The 22,719-nt window shown below is 38.8% G+C and overlaps 1 protein-coding gene across 1 annotated transcript in view; it reads right to left on the minus strand.

Moving 5' to 3' along the window:
- Window positions 1-2,150: 2,150 nt before the first annotated feature.
- GCH1 (GTP cyclohydrolase 1) overlaps window positions 2,151-22,719 on the minus strand; it is a gene marked incomplete at both ends in the record, with an annotated part of 44,300 nt that continues 23,731 nt past the window's right edge. Inside the window, 5 exons of the mRNA XM_084241181.1 lie at window positions 2,151-2,277; window positions 6,708-6,792; window positions 7,729-7,760; window positions 15,289-15,344; window positions 15,899-16,008. Coding sequence (XP_084097307.1) covers window positions 2,151-2,277; window positions 6,708-6,792; window positions 7,729-7,760; window positions 15,289-15,344; window positions 15,899-16,008 — 410 coding nt within the window. The remainder of the gene's footprint in view (window positions 2,278-6,707; window positions 6,793-7,728; window positions 7,761-15,288; window positions 15,345-15,898; window positions 16,009-22,719) is intronic.

The following is a 22,719-nucleotide window of genomic DNA, read 5'->3' on the forward strand; positions in this document are numbered from 1 at the left end:
CAATTTACACTTTAATAGCTTGATAGCTGAGAGAAGACTTTTTGAGGGGTGTCTGCGATAAAACAGAATTAAATCAAATGTATTGATATATCTAAATGAGCGGTTCAAAAAGAAACTACTTTCACAGGAACAAAATTATAATACTTTAATAATTTAAATAGAACCAACTTTAGAATATACACACACATACATACATAAAATTCAGAGGAATAATTGAACATTGTATTTAAATGCATCAAATTCTTAAAAATGCCCCAAATGGACTCAAGGCCATGAATGTGAAAAAGTAATTCTGAACTACTACAGACCAGAATGAAACAGACACGGTCATTACTGTGCATTTAAGACAACAGCCTGTGGATACATTAGACCTTTATGAGACTACTTATAGGGAATGTTAGAGCATGAGTCATTAAAAAAGAATAAGATTGATCTCAGAAAGATAAATTTATAGCTAACAATTTCTTTGGTCCTTCAAGTCACACACCTGTATTACTTTAAATACATGAGTTGAATGCTTAATTCTTCCTCTGTCTAAATATTATGCAGGATAATGTTTACATCAGGTTGGAGTTGAAAAAGGGATCTCCAATCAACCACCACTGTGCTTTAGAAACTCCGAATATAAAAACAGAAGTGGGGGAGTAATTTTTTTAAATTACCTCCTCCATTTTGCCCCATTGTAAACCAAACAGCACGAAAGCAGCAGACACGGGGCTACCAAGCTTAAAGTAAGTGTTGTCGTTAATTCTTCTGAAGGTAATAGGTAATGCGAAGAGCACTATGTCAACCAAATAAGAAACTTCTCCGTGGAATTTCTGTGTTTGTGTTTTCGTGGGAGTGTTGAGATTTTTCATTTGTTTTAATTTGGCTCACATTGCCCTGGTGGAAGAAATTTTAAGATAATCATTAAGAAGGCAACAACTTCCTGGACTAAAAAGACCTATGCCATTTCAATAGCTAGACTGAAGACAAGAACCATGTCAACCATAAGGGAAGGAGAATGGGGACTTCTGTATTTTTCCAGTGAGTCTAGAAAATTACAATGAATTTTCCTAGACATCAACAATACAGCTTTCACTAGAAATTGGATGTAGCTCATAATGCAGCCCACAATTGGTTCATTCTTCATTCTTTCATGAGCACAGAAGCTAAGGTTCTGCAGACCTAAAAATGATGGACCCTCTCAAAAGTTTCTGGAAACACTTAAGTGATGATAAGCTTGTTGTTGTTGTTTTAAGTTTTGAGACATCTACAGTGGACACACAAAGGAAGCTCCCAAGAAATTTCTAAAGGTAAAACTGTGAGGACTTATCATTTGCAGTGTCAGCACTAAGTCTCATAAAATAATGGCTTTTTAAAAAAGGCAAAGCTACCTACACTCTAAATGGTGTGATAGTCTCATCAAGGCACAGAGAGTTAAATGTCTAAATCCCTGTATGATGACATGAGAATACACTCGTAAACAACTCCAGGAACTACTTTCCTGTACTTGAATTAAAAAAAAAAAGAATAGAAGGTAGAAATGTGCCTTTTTAACTCACAATAAAATCAAAAACATAGATGTTTCACCACCTTCCCTTGGTGACTAACATCACAACTGGATAGTTAAAATGTAAATATATAAAAAAAATAAAGCATCACTGGTGGTTTAATAAACATGATTAAAGTAGAGTCAGTTGGACTTTGAATTTGCAGAACAATGCTACACACTGTACATAAATTATTTTAAGCACAACATCATTTCAGAGAGGAAAACAACAGTATATTGGTCATAGTTTTCTCCCATTCCCTATACTCCTATGCTTATGAATCAACTGACCATATTATTGAAGAAAATAAATGAATTCTTCCCCCTTCCCAGCATCCTCGGGTCATCTGATGGCAGTGGTTTTGTGCATATAACTTACACGCTCAGCAGTTTGCTTAAATGATGCCACTAAAAGGTGGCAAAGAGAAAGTAGAGGGCTCACCCCTTTATTAATTATATTTATTTGACTTGCTATAAATAATTATTAAACACAATTAATGACAAGGAATAATGTTCACATCTGTAACAATTGAAAAGAGAATGTACAAACAATTAAGACGAGACATACAGTGCTACTTGTGGCAAGATCTGCAGCAAATCACGTGGCGTGCACGGAGCCTCAGCTCCTAATGAGAGTCAGAAACTCCTCCCGAGTCTTTGGATCTTCCCGGAACACACCTAACATCGTGCTGGTCACAGTCTTGCTGTTCATCTTCTGTACCCCTCGCATGACCATACACATGTGTCTACAAAACGAGATAACAAAGGTGGATTAATGGAGTAGGCAGTTGTTAGTTTGGGTTTTTTTGTTTTGTTTTGTTTTTTTGTTTGTTTGTTTTTTTAAGATTTATTTATTTATACAAGCACTGGGTACAGTCAGAAGCACAGGAGGGTGAGAGAATTCACCAGAGCCAGAGCAGGGAACAGAACAGGCAGACTGACGAAATACACTGCTGAGGGGAGCAACGGGCAGCAAGAGAGGTCTGCGCACCATGTGGGACCCTCGCCAGAGGCCGGGGATCGAACTGGCGCTGCAGAGGCTGTGGGCAGCTTCGCAGCCCAGCACTTAACTGCTGTGCCACCAAGGGAGGCCCTGTTGGTTTGTTTTTTAAAATAAAAAACTGACTGAAAGATTAATTCTCATTAAACTGAGTTCACAGTTACCAAGTGTGTGCAAACCTGACTTGTTGGACAAATTTGATCTAAAAGATTTTTTTGTTAAGTTTCTTAGTTGTATAGTATTTATTCTTATCACAGTTAAATCCTTCATAAATCCAGTAAGATGAGAAAAGATGAAATTTTCTCCCTGGGTGAAAATAATATAAAGCATCTCCAGAAATAATGCCTATTAGACAAAAAGGAGCTCAGACTTCTTGCTTCATGTATTTTCAGGAACAAGACAGCACTGTGATAGGTTAGGTGTTCAGAGACATAGTGAAGCAAGCTAGGCTCACCAGGTAAAATCCAGAGAACAGTGATGATAGTGCCTCCCGTTGAAGCTGAACAGGGTACACAGTTCATGCCAGGCCAGAAGAGTGAATATGTTGCCCACAAGATGTGTGCAATTCTTATCACTCATTCTAATGTGAAGAAGTAGCTTGTGAAGTGACCCTTTGTGCCCATTCTTAGCTCTCTCTGTCTATATTAAATGTGTAACAAATTATTAGAAAACTCCATGTGGAAATGACATAATAATATATAAACGGAACCCTAAATACTCCACTAAAAAATTAATTAAGATGATAAACAAGTTCAGCAAAGTGGAAGATTACAAAATCAATACACAATCAGTTGCCTTCCTATATGCAAACACTGAGCTGAAGAGGAAGAAATTAAGAAAATGATCCCATTAATAATCGTATCAAAAAATGTTAAATACCTATGAGTAAAACTTACAAAGAATGTAAAGGACCTACACAAAGAAAACTATAAGACATTGTTAAAAAAAAAAAAAAAGAAGGCATATGGGCCTCCCCGGTGGCGCAGCGGTTGAGCGCTGGGGTTGCGAAGCTGCCCGCAGCCTCTGCGGCACTGGTTCGATCCCCGGCTGCTCCCCGGCCACCGGAGGAGGGTCCTACATGGCGCACAGACCTCTCCTGGCGCCCGCTGCTCCCCTCAGCAGTGTACTTCGGTCCTTCTGCCTGCTCTACTCCCAGCTCTGGCTCTGGTGAATTCTCTCACCCTCCCGCGCTTCTGACTGTACCCAGTGCTTGTATAAATAAATAAAATAAATCTTTAAAAAAAAAATAGAAGACGTAAAGACATGGAAAGATATTCCTGCTCATGGATCAGAAGAATTAACATTGTCAACCAATGCAATATATAGATTCAATGCAATCCCAATAAAAATTTTAGTGGCATTCTTCGAAGAAATGGAACAAACATTACTGAAATTTATATGGAACCACAAAAGACCCCAAGTAGCCAGAGCAATCTTGACCAAAAATAGGGAAAAGGACAGTATCAAACTTCCAGATTTCAAATAATGCAATAATTAAAACAGCATGACACTGGAACAAAAATAGGCATACACAGCAATGGAATAAAATTGAGAGCCCAGAAATAAACCCATACCTGTATGGTCAGTTACTATATGACAAAGGAGCCAAGAACATATACTGAGGAATGAGGAAAATCTCTTCAATGGATGGTGATGGGAAAACTGGGCAGCTACATGCAAAGAATGAAAATGTACAAATTGTGCAAAAATGAAAAATGATGTAAAAATACATAAAATAAAATTTAAAAAAAGAATGAAACTAGCCACAACCTCACAAAATTGAAAAAAGACTTGGATGTAAGACCCCACATCATAATATATATAGACGAAAACACTGGCAAAACACTCTACAACACAGACTGATGTCTTTGTGGATGCATCTCCACTAGCCATGGAAACAAAAGAGAATATAAACAATTAGGACTACATCAAATGAAAAACCTTCTGCATAGTCAAAGAAACTGTAACTAAATAAAAAAGACATCCTCCAGAATGGGAGAAAAATATTTGCACTGGGCCTCCCTTGTGGTACAAGGGGTTAAGCACCACACTACGAAGAAATCCGCAGCCTCTGCAGCACAAGTTCGAACCCCCGCCAGCCAGGGAGCAACACACATGGCAAAGCGGTCCTCTCCTGTCTTGCCTACTGCTCCCCTCAGCAGTGTATTTCAGTCAGTCTGCTTGTTCTGTTCCCCACTCTGTCTCTGGTGAATCCTCTCACCCACTGCATCTCTGGCCTGCACCCCAGCTCTTGTATGCATAAATAAATAAATCTTTTAAAAAAATATTTGCACGCCACACATCTGACAAGGGACTGATATCTAAGATCCACGAAGAGCTCATACAATTCAACAAAACAAAAACAAATAATCCAGTCAAAAATGGGCAGAAGAGCTAAATAGGCACTTCTCCAAAAAAGACAAACATATAGCCAACAGACTCATGAAAAAAATGTTCATCATAACTTGTCAGGGAAATGCAAATCAAAACTACAATGAGATACCACCTCACACCTTATAAAAGATGACCCTTATAAAAAGGCCAGAAACAATAAATGCTGGGTATACAATAGTGTAATCCTCTTACACTGTTGGTGAGAATGTAGACTAGTCCAGCCCCTATGAAAAACAGTGTGCAGGTTTCTGAAAAGACTAAAAATGGATCTGCCATATGATCCAGTAGTTCTATTTTCTAACAAAAATATAATAATAATAACAATTTGAAAGGAAACTTACACTCCCATGTTTATTGCAGCATTATTTACAATAGTCAAGATATGGAAAGGGTCTCCCCGGTGGCGCAGCAGTTGAGCGCTGGGTTGCGAAACTGCCCACAACCTCTGCAGCACCAGTTCGATACCCGGCTGCTCCCCGGCCACCGGAGGAGGGTCCCACATGGCGCACAGACCTCTCCTGCTGCCCGCTGCTCCCATCAGCATTTTACTTCGGTCCTTCTGCCTGCTCTGCTCCCTGCTCTGGCTCTGGTGAATTCTCTCAACCTTCCGTGCTTCTGACTGTACCCAGTGCTTGTATAAATAAATAAATAAATCTTTAAAAAAAAAAAAGATATGGAAAAAACCCAAGTGACCAAAAACAAATGAGCAGATCAAGAATATGTGGTATATATACACAATGGAATACTACTCAGTGATCAAAAATGATAAACTCATGCCATTTGTGGCAACATGGATGGAGCTGTAAGGAATTATGATAATTGAAATAAGTTGAAGGAGAAAGACAGGGCCTCCCCGGTGGCGCAGTGGTTGAGCGCTGGGTTGCGAAGCTGCCCGCGGCCTCCGCGCCGCTGGTTCGATCCCTGGCTGCTCCCCGGCCACCGGAGGAGGGTCCCACATGGCGCGCAGACCTCTCCTGCCGCCCGCTGCTCCCCTCAGCAGTGTCCTTCGGTCCTTCTGCCTGCTCTGCTCCCCGCTCTGGCTCTGGTGAATTCTCTCACCCACCCGAGCTTCGGACTGTACCCAGTGCATGTATAAACAAAACAAATAAATAAATAAACATGCCTCTATTAAAAAAATAATAATAATTTAAAAAAAAAAAAGACAGAAGCTTGATGGTGTCTCTCATATGTGGAATTAAAAAAAAAAAATCAAACTACAAAACCTTAAAAGCCGAGGATAGAACTGAGGAATCGGAGCAGGGTGGTGAGGGGAAGGAGTGAGAATAAAGTGGGGAGCAAGCACAATAAACTAGGGTGGTGGGCCATGGGTGTTTTGGTGATAGGTGGACTATGGTGACTGCACCTGGAGGCAGGGGACATCCTATTCTTAAAAATTATTATCAGTTATGTAAACCAATGGTAGTTCAATAAAATTTTTAAAAAACAAAGACTGCTTGGAACAACAAAGAGCCAAACTGAAAATCAAGAGAAGACATAAAACACCACTAGTTACACAAATTGCTACACCTAAACTCATGCCTCCCTATCCTCCACCACCCCAGCAAACAATACCCAAACCAAAGCCAGTCTCCCCTACCCTGGCTCCTCTATTGGCAACACAGTAAATGAAAAGGATAAAAGAGATTCAGGCTCAGAGGAGGAAAACATGTCGGTGTCACACTGTCAATTGTGTGGCATGACCTGGTGCTAGAAAAACCAAATTGCATTAAATACCATTTTCATGCACCACTGTGATATGATTAAAGACAAATACAGACTTACGTTGCTTCAATCACTACTCCGACGCCAGCAGGTCGCAAAGCTTCTGTGATTGCTACGGCAATTTGTTTTGTAAGGCGCTCTTGGACTGTGGGTGTGATGAGAAGCTCAGATTAAGAGTCTGACACAAACAGGTAACCGGAACTTTTTTGAAATATTTAAAATCTTAAAAAGCAGACTTTTGTGAGGTTTGAGAGTCAACACAAAACATCTTTTAACAGTTTGCTGTCTGCAGACTGGGCCACAGGAGGCCTCTGTCTGATTTAATTCTCTCATGTGTAATACAGGAATCCCCATGACCTCCAGCACCGGTGGGGAGGGATTAGGCTGGCAACCGCCTCTTAGGTGTGCAAGTAGGACCAACAGAATATTGGTAATAAGCACATCCATGGAGGAAGGAGATAGAGTAGAGCAAAAAATAGCTCACATAGGTTTAAAAATGGGGCTACTCTCCAATTATGGAATAATATTTAGAACAATGTTGAAAACCAACGATTTAACCTAAATAATGCAGTTCCTGTGCTGAATAAACAACTCAACCTTGAATACATACTAGGCTGTTCACTGCAGAATCGCATCTATTTGAAAACTGACAAAATCCCCAAATGTCTATCAGGGGAAAGACAGGGTTGATTAAATCAAGTCACAGCACAGTCATGCAATAGAATGCCAAACAGTCAGAGGAAATGAGATTGCATTTTGAAAAAAAGTAGGGGAAAAAAAGGAAAGGAAAAACAAAAGCAAAGCCCATTATAATCAGTATGTGTGCTTAATATAATTTGTTTAAATATAATAAAAATAAATTGATTTTAAATTGTTGGTATATGCATACAAATGTAAAGTGAAGGAATGTGTAAATACAACAATGATTTTTCTGAAAGCTTAAAATGTAGCAGACCTTCTATTTTATATTCCAAGAAGTTTTAATTTCCATAAGTCATATGTATTGCCCTGTAATAAGCACAAAAACCACTTTTCTTAAGAAAAAATGTTTTTCTGCAAATAAAAGAGTTGAAAAATTTACCTTGTAATCTTCTACTATAGATTTCTACGATCCTAGGGGGGAAAAAGAGTTGTTTTAATCAAAAGTTGACATGAAATTGGTACATCTTCCTCATAAGATTAAAAGAACTTTAATGAAGCAATTATGGGTTATGGGCAAGGCATTAATGTTTATAGGAGAAGGTTAGAAAGATACAAGAATTGCAGGTAAATGAGAAGAGACGGGGTCTACAGGAGACCACCAGCCACAACACGTGGTGTACTTCTTCATGTTCCCAGAGAGAGAATTAAGTGTAAAGTTCACTTAGGAAAAACACAATTAGAGGTGAGTGAACATTAAAGCTCCCAGGTTAGCAATTTTAGGCAAGTCTCAAGTGTTCTCATTAATCATATTGTTTAATCAGAGCTTAAATTTCAAGTTAAAAATAAAAGGGCTATCTGTTAATAGCAGACTATGGTCAACTACGTGACCATGGTCACGTAGGAATTTCAAACACAAATAATGGTGTTGGAGCAAGGTATATCCTACTGGGTAGGGAGTTGACTGATGAAATAGCAGACTACTACTACTATGGTCACCACTGCCACGTGGTACATTTTCCCTTTTCTACATCTTTCACTTAAGTTATAAAATGTAAAGGTGGCTGTTTGAAGATAATTTGCATTTAAGAAATTTTTTCTAAAAACATTGGCCTTGAAGGCCTCTCTGGTGGCACAAGGGGTTAAGCACAGCTCTGTGAAGATATCTGCAGCCTCTGCAGCACAAGTTCTATTCCACATGGCACAGCAGACCTCTCCTGTTTCGCCCGCTGCTCCCCTCAGCAATGTATTTCAGTCCATCTACCTATTCAGCTCCCCATTCTGTCTCTGGTGAATCCTCTAATCCCCCGCATCTCTGGCCTGTACCCCAGTTCTTGCATGCATAAATAAGTCTTTTAAAAAAATTGGCCTTGAATCATGAATTTGGACACAATTAAGGATCACCTCCCCTATGAGGCATTTCATGGCTCTTCCCTACATCTTGCTGCGCAAACAGAAATGACAGCTTGCTCCTCTATACTGCTTATACCCAACAAAGTTAGTAACAGGGGCAGCATCTCATATACCACTCAGTGTGAAGGTAAGTTCTTCTCTCCGTTCCCAGTAGATACACAACACTGAAGGAATACAATTACACATTTTTTTATTTTTAATAAAAACCCAAGAAAGGGTGGCTTTTCAGCTTCTAGAAACCAAACGTTTCTTGTTTCTTACTGGGTTAAATTTCTGTATACATTACTTTTGATAGTTCCCCAAGAGATTAATTACCATTACATAAATAGGAGATGCTGTCAATTTGAAAACTAGCAATGTCTTCCTTCTCATTGTCATCAATTGTCTTTCTCGAGCAGAATTTCAGGTAGACAACAGTGGTGATGCTAGGCATCCATGTTTTGCTCCACACTGCAATAATAATTCCCCTAATACTTTACTATCACCAACCTGCTTGTGATAGCTACTGCCATGCCAACAGAGGTGAACCTCACAGATGATCACTGAGTGCCTGCTGTGTACATGATTATGTGGTGACTGGGGTGCCCATGCTCCACATACACTGATACACAGCGTCTGCTTCCTTATGACTGTCTATCATGTCAAAGAAATTTTTTTATTGTAACTTCTAAATAGCTAGTTTTTTGGGTTTTGTTTTTTTTTTTTGTTTTTTTTTAATCAACTTATATTAGGTTTTTTTTAAAAGATTTATTTTTATTTATTTATACAAGCACTGGGTACAGTCAGAAGCATGGGAGGGTGAGAGAATTCACCAGAGCCAGAGCGGGGAGCAGAGCAGGCAGAAGGACCGAAGTACACTGCTGAGGGGAGCAGCGGGCGGCAGGAGAGGTCTGCGCGCCATGTGGGACCCTCCTCTGGTGGCTGGGGAGCAGCCGGGGATTGAACCAGCGCTGCAGAGGCTTCGGGAAGCTTCGCAACCCAGTGCTCAACCGCTGCGCCACCGGGGAGGCCCTAAATAGCTAGTTTTTAAAGAATGAAATTTTTAAATTTTGTATTACTAATTCTTAGGGTGTTTTTTTTTTTTCACACAATAGCCTGTTCAAATTTTTTTTAAGATTTATTTATTTATGCATGCAAGAGCTGGGGTACAGGCCAGAGGTGTGGGGGGTGGGGTGAGAGGATTCACCAGAGACAGAGTGGGGAGCAGAACAGGTGGATTGACTGAAATACACTGCTGAAGGGAGCAGCCTGCGAGTCAGGAGAGGTCTGTTGCACCATGTGTGTTGCTCCCTGGCCAGCCAGGGATCAAACTCGTGCTGCAGAGTTTGCGGATAGCTTCATAAGTTGTGTCTTAACCCCTTGCGCCACCAGGGAGGCCCTGTTCAGATTTTTTTGCTTAAGTTTAAGCTTGCCTTTGGACAAAATTTAGTACTCTGTTTTGTATGACCTTTTTGTCCTCCTCAGTCACAATGAGATATAATTAGTTTCTGCATTCACTTCTTTCAAATTTGTGGGTCTCTCTTGTGTTCCAGCCAATTCCTCCCTGTTTTCTGTTTTGAATTCATTTGACCAGGAATCATGACAACTTTATTACAAACTTCCTCAAAATAAGAGAAATTGTTTTATTCCCTTTGATAAGTTTTCCCTTGATTTCTCAAGTTAAGCTTCTGTGTTTTTTTTTTAATAAATGGAACATGGTTAGGCACTAGTTTTAACGCAAAGAGCATCTTAAACAGCCCCCTTATTGGTCTTATAACATCTGTAGTAGGCCTTCTGTTTTCTCTTTTGCATTTTTGCTTTCTCTTTTCTTCTGTTCCATTTGCAACTGAGAAAGTAATCTGGTGACACTTGTACAGGATGAACCCATTGATTTTACAATTTAATCCTTGTAAATCTTAAGAGTATTATTAAAACAAACAAACAAATAAATAAGAATAAGCAAGCGAAAGCCCACCCCCAAAGACTATCTTTTGATGCCTTCACATAACCTGATTTGACAAGCTTGACTTAACACCAAGCTGCAGATTTTAAAATGTGGCTACAGCAACTGACAAAAGAGCAGCAGGCTCACAGTGAAGCTTGTCAGGTGAAGTAAGGAGTCTGAACTTTATCTTAAAAGCTATGAGGGCTACAAAGACACAACATCGTCAAATCCATACTTTAGAAAGAATACCCTAACAACAAAGGAGAGCAAGTTTAAGGACCCTAAGAGACTAGAAGCCAGGGAGGAGCTAAGATTATCACATATAATCCAGAAAGAACATAAGAAAGGCCCAGCAGAGTACGTCATGTCAAGATGGCAGTGGGAGGGAGCTGGGGGTGTTCAGGACAGTGACCAAACAACAGCAATGGATATAGATATTTCCTCACTCTTGCCCCAAAATACATTCTAGATGAAACAAAGATTTAAATATAAAAATAAAGCCATAAAATATGACCCCTAAAAACATGAATTGATGTTATTAAAGTTTCAAAACTTCCTTATAGAAAAACAATAAAACAAAATCAAAATACAAATGACAAGATGGGAAAAAGTATTTGTAGCACCTGGCCTAACTGCTTTAATTAGTGAGCTCATGCAAAACAGTAATTAAAATACAATGGAAAAATTATCAAAGGCTAAGGAGCAGAAAATTTCCTAAGAGATCCAATATCACTCTATTAAATAAATGCAAATTAACATAATAGGTACCATTTTTCATTTATCAGTTTGGCAAAAAAATGAAAAGTGCAATGAAAGCAAGTATTGGCAAGTGTGGAGAAACACACAATTATCTATTACCAGAGATAAATTGGCATTACCTTTCTTGGAGAGCAATTTGGTAATATCAAAATTCAGCTATCCTTGCCCACTAAACTTGAGTAATTTATCTCACAGGTAGATGCAAAGAAAGCAAATATACAGCAATATGTTCACCAAAGCATATTGTTTCCTTTTTGACAATAACCTCAAACTATAGGCTATACTTATCTATATCAAAGACTGGTTAAATCAATCAATGAAATACTATTTAGCCATTAAAAGGAACTTGGACTTTTTGGACTAAAAGATGCCTAAGGAATTTCAAGATGTTTTAAATTTTTAAAAGAGCAAGTTGTAGGGCCTCCCCGGTGGCGCAGCGGTTGAGCGCTGGGTTGCGAAGCTGCCCGCGGCCTCTGCGGCGCCGGTTCGATCCCCGGCTGCTCCCCGGCCACCGGAGGAGGGTCCCACATGGCGCGCAGACCTCTCCTGCCGCCCGCTGCTCCCCTCAGCAGTGTACTTCGGTCCTTCTGCCTGCTCTGCTCCCTGCTCTGGCTCTGGTGAATTCTCTCACCCTCCCGCGCTTCTGACTGTACCCAGTGCATGTATAAACAAAACAAACAAACAGACCAGCAAACAAATAAATAAAGCATGCCTCTATACAAAAAAAAAAAAAAAATAAAAGAGCAAGTTGTAATAAAAATGTAGAGTATACTCTCCCTTTTTTGTTTTATTTAGTTCTGCTAATTTTAACATGGAAATTGCACAGAAAATTTCCAGAGAGATAGTGCAGGAAATCTCAGTTTTAAATCTGGGGAATGGAAATAGGAAAGAAAAACTTCCCCTTTACCTACTCATTTGTATTTAAGCTTAACAGGTAGGTATATTACTTTTATAATAGAAAGAAGAAAAACAGAATCTTCTCTCTGGAATCTGATGCCCACTTTCCCTTTTAAACTATCTCCTATCACCCCTGCCTAAATCTCTTATTTTCATCAGTCAACTCCCTACCCAGTAGGATATATCTTGCTCCAACACCATTATTTGTGTTTGAAATTCCTAAAGGAATTTCTTCATTTAGAATTCTGCTGAGCCCTACACCTGAAGTCTCTTAAGCTGGAGGAACCACAGATATCCTAGATTTTCTGAATGCAGAGCTCCAAACCAGGCATTTCTGTGCCACCTGCTTCCCAATGTGGTCCACCCTCCTTGAGGGCAGTGGCTGTGTCCTACTTCTCCCTTGCAGCACCAGTAGCTGGCACAGTGCCCTTTCACAATAGGTACTCATAAATAGATTAACCATGGCTACCCCCAGGCACTACAATTCTAAATTCAAGATTTAATCATGTTCATTCAATTATTCTAAGGCAAGAAAACCAATACATGTTCAATGGATTTTCAGCCACAAAATGAATTTCTATTCAAACTAAATTTACTCTAGATTTCTACTAGAGTTAAACCAGATCAAGTTACCCTTGGCATTTTCTTGTTACTTAAGGCTTTATTGTTTGATATTTGACTTCCCTGGCATTGAAAGGTCATTCGTTTAAAGGCAAGCATATAACAAACCTCACATACAAGATTAAAATGAATGGTGAAGTTTTGCTAAGATATTCAGCTTTCTTTATTACTCTTCATTCCCTAAAACATTCTAACTTCTTATAAGAAATAAGCAGTTGGATGAAATTTTGTTCTTTTTATCCATTTAATAGATGTGTTATTCAAATTTTTTACAAAATATCTGAAAGTAACATACTTGGTTCTTTGATTTAGAGTTCCATTTTTTTTCTTAAGTTTTAATCTTATAAAGATTAAATAAAAACAAATCCCCCATTCCAATAATCAAATTCTCTGTATTATTTCATAAGAACTTAATTATTTGAGATATGTTCCTTTCACCAGGAAAAGGAAATAACCAAAGATTATTTCCTTCTACCCCCAAGTTATTATGTATTCCAAGACCTCACTGGATCGCTCTAGAATTCTTTTCCATAAAGTGTTACCCATTGTAGTGTACACAATGTGGTCTTCTAGAGAAGCTTGCTTACATTGAGGCCAAGGTGTAACGTGGTCTGCCAAGCTATTATATAACATAAAAGCTATCCACTACACACCTTTCACTTGTGAACAGTATGTTGCAGGCATATTCCAGAATTTCTACAAGGAAAAGGTATAAGGGTGGCAATCTTGCTAGGAGGGCACCTGGGACTGGGCCTACAGCTACATTTACATAGCAAATGCACTAATTTTACTTAGACTATATATTACAAAGTATTAAGACAGTTTTATCCGCAGTTTTCATGACTTCATCATCATCATTTGGGAGCAGGTTACTGGGGAGAGGGATGAGAATAGAAATGTGAGGATTAATAACGCCCATCACCACCAATACTCATTCTCAGCCACCCTTGGCACTGCCACTGAATACAGGTCCCTGAAAAAAGACAAGCTGTTTCTGGATCTCTGTTAAGAACCTTACACCAGTGAAGCGAGTATAACTATTATATAATAACATCCTTTTATGGTGCCAACAAACCCTATCTGATGGATAGAGTAAGAATGCTGAGCAAGAATTAGTTCTGAATCTGGGGAAGTTATATTTCTCTCTTCTACCTGCTTTTTCCTTCCCTAGAGAATATGGGTGAAAAATTAGCAGTAAAAAAAAAAACAAACAAACAAAAAACCAGCTATGGAGCACAGATATTAGGTTGCTGGGGTCATTTTTAGGGTTCTACCACAGAATTAAAAAATATCTCTATCGCCATTTGAAAATTGTGTGAATCCCAGCGCTAAAGTGATGCAGCAACAGGAACACAGGGCCACAGAGAAGTCAGTCAGGTCACAAAGATTCATTCATTTATTTCACTTTGATATGGTCAGTGTTGCCTCAATCAAGTTATCGAAACTTAGCTTCGTCCATTTTTTATAATGGCGTTGGGGAAGGGGACACTTAACGGTACATTCATTACGTATTCCTTCATTTTGCTCTTAACTGTCTCTCATACTTCCCAGTTTTTCCCACTCATCCCAGATTCTCTAACTCTATAGAAGGAAATTACTAAAAAAGCATAGTTGGGAGCAATAAAATATTGTTGGTTGGGCCCTCAGAAATAGATGAACACTTGATCTTCAGGTTAACTTCAGCTAAACATAGACGACCATGTATGTATATTACCTCTCCTTCCTGAAAGTCAAATGACAATGGAAAGGAATTAAAAAAAAAAAAAAAAAAAAAAAAAAACCTGAAGCACAGGATAAAAGACAGAAAACTGTGGCAGAAAGGAAAGAGGAGTAAACACTATCTTGGAATGAAGGTGAGGAAGCCACGGAAGGCACATACTTGAGACTGCAGAGGCAAAGAAACCAAAAGAGAGCTGACTGGGGCCCAGAGAGATGCCCAGAGGAACCCAGAGGAAAGCAGGGCTGAGGCTGAGGGTACCAAACACTGGTTTGCCAAAAATCTGAAAACAGTGCAGTGCAATTAGATCCCAGCACAGGTGTCCCCTCACCCCTCACTGCTAGCTAAATCATCCTCAAAAGATGGGTCTGAACTGAAAGTACCCTCGGGTCATCTCCAGCTGGGGAAGGCTCTACTGAGAAGGTGTGAACTAGACTTCAAGGCTGAGCTGGTGGAAGAAGGGGTAGAAGCGGGGAAGGAGGCCAGCAGTGGAGGAGTCAAAAGAAAGGGGCATTTGTGTTTCAGGCCCTCTAAGTCTGTTTGTCTCTGTGACTATAAATTTTAAGTTGCAATGTGCCTTCCAAGCTAGATCACACTGATACAGAGATTGTCCCTGTAGAAGGGAAGGTTCTATAAACCTGTTTTCCTATTTACCATGTCGTCATACTTACCTTGCAAGTTTGCTGAGGCCAAGGACTTGCTTGTTGGGAAGATAACCAATATGGACCTTCAAAGGAGAAGCAGCGAAAGAAATTAATTTTACATAACTCAAAAATCATGAGTTATGTGAAAATACAATGCCATTTTGTAAAAAATAAATAAATAAATAAATAAATAAGGAATTAGAAAGGGTTGGGTGGGGCCGGGGGGGGAATTAAATCTACTAACATTACTAACTTCTGCCGCAAGAAATTCTGCAGTCACTACTGCTCAAGACATATTACATATAAGTATATGTTGGGCCAAACATTAGTCAGTCAAAATAAAGGACAAAGGTTTTCAGAGCCTGCAGCTGCTACTTAGAAAAAAAGATGCCACTTTACCCTCATTACTTTAACCTAGTAATATGGCATTTATGAGACTCTTGCTCTGAGGGGCTTCTGCCACTTTCTGTTTGTTCAAGCATTTAGATTGGTCAGATTGATAAAGAATAAATATTTTATGTATAATTCTAAATGTCTGGGATTTGGGGGTTTAACAGGTGACTGCTTTAAATATAATTATCCCAGTTTAAAAGTTGTCATTATGCTTTTTGAAATTGTTAGGAAATAATAGCCTTACCTTTCCAGTAAATGGAACTAGATGATGCTCACACATGGAAAACATATCTATGTCCTTCACTATCACCATCTCATCATGATCTTCATCAAATATAGCATCATTTAGGACATCTGAAATCACAGGCTTGCTTTAGTGACACTTCCAATTTTACAAAAAGATCAAATAGAAAAATTAACAATTTATATAGGTAAACACAAATTGATAATGAGCATAAGATTGTTAATCCTAACTAAAGTATTAAGGAAATACAAATTTAAAACAAGCTATTTTTCTCCCATCAAATTAAGTCTTTTTCTTTACACAATAAAATAAAAATCCTCATGACACAGTATTGCATTTAAGAATTCAGGATTACAGATATATTTCCAGCATGAGAGGAAAAGAGTGAAAACCTGTCAAAACAAGCATGGCTACATCTGGTGGCATAAATGGCCACTTTCCCCTCTCTCATTTTCTTTGATTTATCATTCTCTATAATGGATGTGTAGAGAACCATATCTAAGAAAAAGACCAATCCTTAGAGTTCTCTGACTTCTGAATTCAGATCCAGATACCCTCGAATATGATCTTAGTTATCCCCCAAATAACTTTCTACTCTTATAATATTTTCCAGTTATTGTATGCAAGCATCAGACTTAAACAGTTTCCTTCTTCTTCCCAAGGAAAGAAGTTCTATGGTTTCTATGCAAAGACTTGTCCAGGAAGGCTTTGGGTGGTGAGCAGTGTCTTGTTTGATGTGTAAACTCCAGCCAGGCATACAAGAGACATTTAGAAACAAACAAAGTTTATTTTAAAAAATTACACTGATATCTGGACAGGTTGGCAGACTAGATACATTCAAGACATGAGCAATGTGATTTAGGGGGTTGGGCTGCCCTATCACCGTAGTGTGATGGAACAGGGAAGGCAGGAGAGGCACAGAGCATTCAGCCACCTCCAGCTATTTCCCTCAGGAGGGCAGGCTGCCAAGTGAGTCATGGGAAAGATGCACAAATGTCCACCCACACGGCCTGACCTTCAGTGCTTCTGCTGCTACTAGAATAGGGTCTCATAGATATTGAGTCATCATTTAACCACAGTTATCAAGCTCTGAGTCAGGCTATTCAGAGACAAATTTGCCTGTGTAGTAGAAAAGTCATTAGTGTGGTCAACAAAAGTGAACACATAGAGTTTAGATAAACACAGACAAACATATCACCCTTGTTAGGAGTGGCTGAAAAAAATCTGGGGGTGGGAGGTAAGTCACAGTGTCATTTTTTTAAGAAAATACTCCTTTAAAATCAATTTTCTATTATAAATACTGTGCTAGCCTGCAATCATATTCCTGAAAGAATATGTCTGAAAGAAGGTGTCTAAAGATAGATCCTAAATGCTCCCTAAAGAATTCTGGATGTCTCCCAAATTTTAATGTAATTTTATTGCCTTGTATTGCTTACTAAAATCTTAAGTCATACTAGATATCTTCCTGAAAGTAAAAACAAACAAAAATATTTCATAAAGAAAGAACAAGAGAGAAACGTCAAATGTAGGAAGCTTTCATTTGTTTTCTCTGGCAAGGAGTGAGTGCATCCCTGTTCTAAGCTCTGATTACAACCATGTGGCATGTGTTAAAATAAAAGTTGTCCTTTTACTTAGGCTGAATTAGGTTCTGACTCCATCACTTACTAACTGCTGGACCTTAGGCAAGACTGTCTTTGCCTCAGTCTTCTTTACTGTAAAGTGGGCATAAGTAAAGTGCCTCCTTCACAGGGGCATCTGAGGATTAAATGAGATAATCCACATGTACTTATAATTATGCAGGTGGAGAAAGTGGTAGCTGTTGTTGCAACTATTACAATTAAAATTGAAGAGTCGCTAAGCTCTGTGTCCATATGGGTTCACTTTTGTACATCAGAATTTTAACAATTTATAAAGCAATATTTTTTTAAAAAAACAGACTGCAGAGAAGAAAGAAAAAAAAATCACTTTACAGTTGGAGAAACCTGGCAGACACTGCCTTAACCAAGTGATCAAGGTTAACTTCACCAGTAATAAGACATACTGATTTTACATAGCTCCTAACATAATATGATGCAAACTCTATGGTATTCTTTCTAAGAATCTTTAACTATAGTCCAATCATCAGACAAATTGAGGGACATTCTAATAAAATACCTAAACAAGTACTGGTTTAAAGATATGGGAAGCCTGAGGGTCTGTCAGGATTAAATACCAAAAAATTATGCCAGTTAAATGCAATGGAAAAATTTAAATCCAAATAAAACCTGTTTTAGTTAATAGCATTGTATCAGTATTAATTATTAATAACTGTACCACATCCATATGAGATATTAACAGTTGGGAAGACTGGAGAAAGGGTATGTGAAAATTCTTGTGCTCCTTGGAAGTATTCTGTAATTTCAAAATAATTTGAAAACAGAAAGCAAAATACACATATCAACAGGATTATTCCAATCCATCAACTGGGATGTATAAACAATGGAGCACTACTCAGTAGTAAAATGGAATAACCACTCATACATGTATCAACATGGCTGAGCCTCCATAAACAAAATACACACACACATGCATGCATGCACACACACCCCTAACTATGTATGAGATTCTAGAAAAAAGCAAATATAGTGATAGAAAACAGATAGGGAGATTTCCAGGGACCAGAGAGATAGGAGAGAGGATTGACTGTAGAAGGGTAGAAAGAAACCTTTTTGGGGGGCTTCCCCTGGTGGCGCAGCAGTTGAGCGCTGGGCTGTGAGGCTGCCCGCGGCCTCTACAGCGCCGGCTCGTTCCCCGGCCACTGGCAAGGGTCCCACAAAAAGAAAAAAAAAGAAAGAAACCTTTTCGGGTGATGGCAATGATAGATACTTTCCTGGTGCTGTCGTCTCTACAACTACATACAGTTTTCAAAACTCAGATTGTACAGATAATGGTAGTGAATTTTTAAAAATTGAAGTTACACCTTAATAGAGTCAACTTTATAAAGTTACAGTATTGTTTGTAACCATTTGTGTAAAGAAAGTAGATTGGGGAGATAAGAAATATATACATACATATTTATGATTCTCTTGAAAAAGAAACACTAGGAGGCTAAATCAAAAGGCTACTAAAAATGATTACCTATGAAGGACTAAAAATAGAAGAGGGATATGGACGGAAGTGAGATATCTAACTTGTTATGTAGTTTTGACTTTGAAATCATGTATATGTTCTACAGTCTCAAAATTAAACCAAAAAGAAAAATAGTCACCTTGTACAGTTTAATATCTTGTGGTACTGGAACGCTAATATGTTGCCTATATTCCATTTCATTAAAATGAACCAGTCTAGGTCCTCCTTGGTGGCCTAGGGATTATCACTGCTATCACTGCTGTGGCCTGAGTTCAACTCCCAGTCAGGGAGCTAACCCATACTTAAGGCAGTAGATCTCTCTGGTCTCGCCCACTACTCCCCTAAGCAGTGTATTTCAGTAAATCCACCTGCTCTGCTCCTCACTCTGTCTCTGGTGAATCCTTTCACCCCCTTCACCTTTGGCCTATCCCCCAATTCTTCTACAAAAATGAATAAAATCTTTTTTAAAAATGAACCCAGGGCCTCCCTGGTGGCGCAAGGGGTTAAGACGCAATCTATGTAGTTGTCCACAACCTCTGCAGCACAAGTTCGATCCCCAGCAGCACAAGTTCGATCCCCAGCCGGCCAGGGAGCAACCCACATGGCGCAGCAGACCTCTCCTAACTCGCCCACTGCTCCCCCCAGCAGTGTGTTTCAGTCGTGTGTTTCTGCCTGTTCTGTTCCCCACTCTGTCTCTGGTGAATCCTCTCACACACACACCCCACACCTCTGGCCTGTACCCCAGCTCTTGTATGCATAAATAAATAAATCTTTTAAAAAATAAAAATAAAATAAAAAAATGAACCCAGACTATAAACTTGACCTAGAGAAATCATTTTTCCTCAATAATGTAATTCCCCTGCTATATTTATTTATGTTTTGCTCCAGCATATCTGCAAACTACTGTCTGTGGTTAATAAGAACAAAACACTATCACAGATTGTTTTAATTTCCTGCCTGTTATCAGCAGTAAGAAGGTAACCCTGGAAACGAGGATTTACGGCATTCTGTTTCCTACTGTTGGTCATTACCAACAAAGAAAATAAAAGCAGCCTCTGATACTTAAAGGTTTGCCAATAACACCACTACACATTGTCAATTCTAAAGTATACCTTTCTCATGTCATTAATGATTAAGCGATGACAATAAACAACACTGCTGGACAACCATCCCAGGAATGACAGTGCAGCAGCCCACGATATGACCTCAAGCACCTACTTAAGCACCCCTAGAAGAAGGTTGTTAAATCACAAAGTACTAGACACCCAGAGCTTCTGATTTAGTAGTGGGCCTGAAAATTTGCTTTCCTAACAAGATGCCAGAAATTGCTAATTTTCTTGGCCTAGGAACCAAGCTTGAAGTGCCCTTATTTTGAAGTATTCCATACTTGTGTTACTACAACAGATTCATCACAGCTTCAAAATGCTCCTACTGAAACATTATACATTTAAGGACACATATAGCCCTATTTTTTTGAGGATAAAGGGGGCAGTAGAGGGGTAAAAGGAAACTTTGGGAGATTCCCTGTGAAAGGAAAATTCTAATGGAGTTCCTTTTGAATTTGAGGTAAGAGGAACTAGCACTGTTTAGAGTGTTTGGTGATCAGCACTCTGCAGAAACCCAAATTTCACACCTGATGCATCTTCTTTGGGAACAGCATTAAAAGTCAGTGGAAGAAGACTCAGAACATTGAGCAAGCATCCATTCTAAGGAATAGAAAAGAGAGAACATGGTCTGCCTGCTGGTTTTAGAATTAAGAGAGAATAAGACACTGAGAACAAGACCTAAAAAGGCATCAGGCCTCTTGAGTGGAATTATATCAGCTTGAGGGGGTAACAAATCTCACCCTGATTAGTGGAGAAAGTTCTGAGTCACTAGCCCAGACTCTCTTACATCAGAACTACTAGCATGTAGCACTTATTGCATTGTGCCTCCTGGTACCACTGTAATGTGTGCTAATTTCTCCCAACCTTGGGGGCTTAAGGCTTTGGAATTTCCACAGAGTATTCTGTATGTGATGCACAGAGCCAGAATTAAACCTAGATCTTCCATTTTATCCAATTAATATGTCAGTCTTTACCCTGTGATTTACTTTCTTAAAATAGATTTTAAAGAAGGAACTCCAAAGAAACCCATATGGCCAAGAGAACCTAAGAAATCTCCTTGCAGGGGAGGCTTAGGAGAGGGGAGTGTGAATGTGAGGGGCCCATGGAATATGGTGGAGGATTATGGGTACTTTAGGGGTGATCATGGTGTGGTAATATACACCTGAAGAGGTGTGAACCTATATCCCCAAGCTACATACAATTTTGTAAGCCTGTTATCTCAATAAAAATAATGCGATTAAAAATTCTCATTGCAGCAATATTGGTAATTGTAAATATTAGGAATTTAAATATGAATCAGAAGAGTGATTACACAGTCTAGCTACAGCCACACAATAAAATATAACCCAGCAGTGAAAATGAGTAAATCTGAGCTGCATTTATGAACTTCAGAAACAATGTCCAATGAAAAAAGCCAATATCAGAAGCATATATGTACAGTATGATCCATTTTAATGAAGTAGAACCAATGCTACATGCTGTTTGTGGACACACACATAAAGTAAAAGAGTAAAAACAGGCATGAGTGTGAGAAATCAAATTCAAGATAATGGTTAACTCTGTAGAGGGAGGCTCAGAAAGAGATAACTGAAGTTTAATTTGTATTTTTGAAAACAATTATAATGAAATATTAAGATTTGTTAAAACTTATATATTGATTCATCTAATTCTTTATATTTCTTCTTGTATATTTGAGACAATCATTAATAAAAGCATTTTTTTAATTGAGGGGTTCATACAAATGCTGGTGTTTTGCTTTTTTTCTAAAAAAAATTCAAGAACCTGAGGTTACCTCCTCCAGAGTCTGGAGAAGGATAGGAAAGATACAGTCTGCTTGCTGCAATGCTGCAAACTCCTTCAGAAATCTCCCTAAGTGATATTCTGCAACCAAGTATGGTATTAAAACTCTTTGCTTTCTACCTCTGGTTGGAAAAATTTAAATATTAAAAGGGGGGAGAAAATCCCTATTGCTGCTGTCATTGCCGTCATTAACATACACTCTTGTTAGCACTTCCAACACTCACAGCTTTTTGCATGTAAGACAGTGCTGCTATTTGTAAAACTTGGCCAAATAAGCATGAACCCAAACATTCACAGACTGACACAATGTCGGAAACTAAGATGACTTCAGAAGCTGTTCACATGTCTGCTGCAACAGGCAGAGCTGCTGCACAGCTTTAATGCACCCCATGAACCTCTTCTGTCAGCAAGAAAGATCCAATACATTGCAAAGAAAGTAAAAGTTTGGTTATTTGGAAATTTTCATTCCCATCATCCTTGGCAGAAATAAATCCCCACGTTGTTTTTAAGCAATTAAAACAGAGCTAAGACACAGATGGACCATGAGGGCATTATGCTAAGTGAAAGAAGTCAGGCAGAGAGAGACAAACACTGTATGATCTCACTTATATGTGGAATCCAAGAAAGCCAACTTGTGAAAATGGAGAGCAGAATGATGGTTACTAGGGGGTGGGGTTGGAGAACTAGGGAGATGTTGGTTAAAGAGATAAAATTTCTAATTAGAAGAGAAATATGTTCTGGAGATTTAATGCACAGCTTTGTGAATATAGTTAACAATTCTGCATTATATACTTGAAAGTTGCTAAG

Source organism: Talpa europaea (genome assembly GCF_964194135.1).
Source record: "Talpa europaea genome assembly, chromosome: 8".
NCBI lineage: Eukaryota > Metazoa > Chordata > Mammalia > Eulipotyphla > Talpidae > Talpa > Talpa europaea.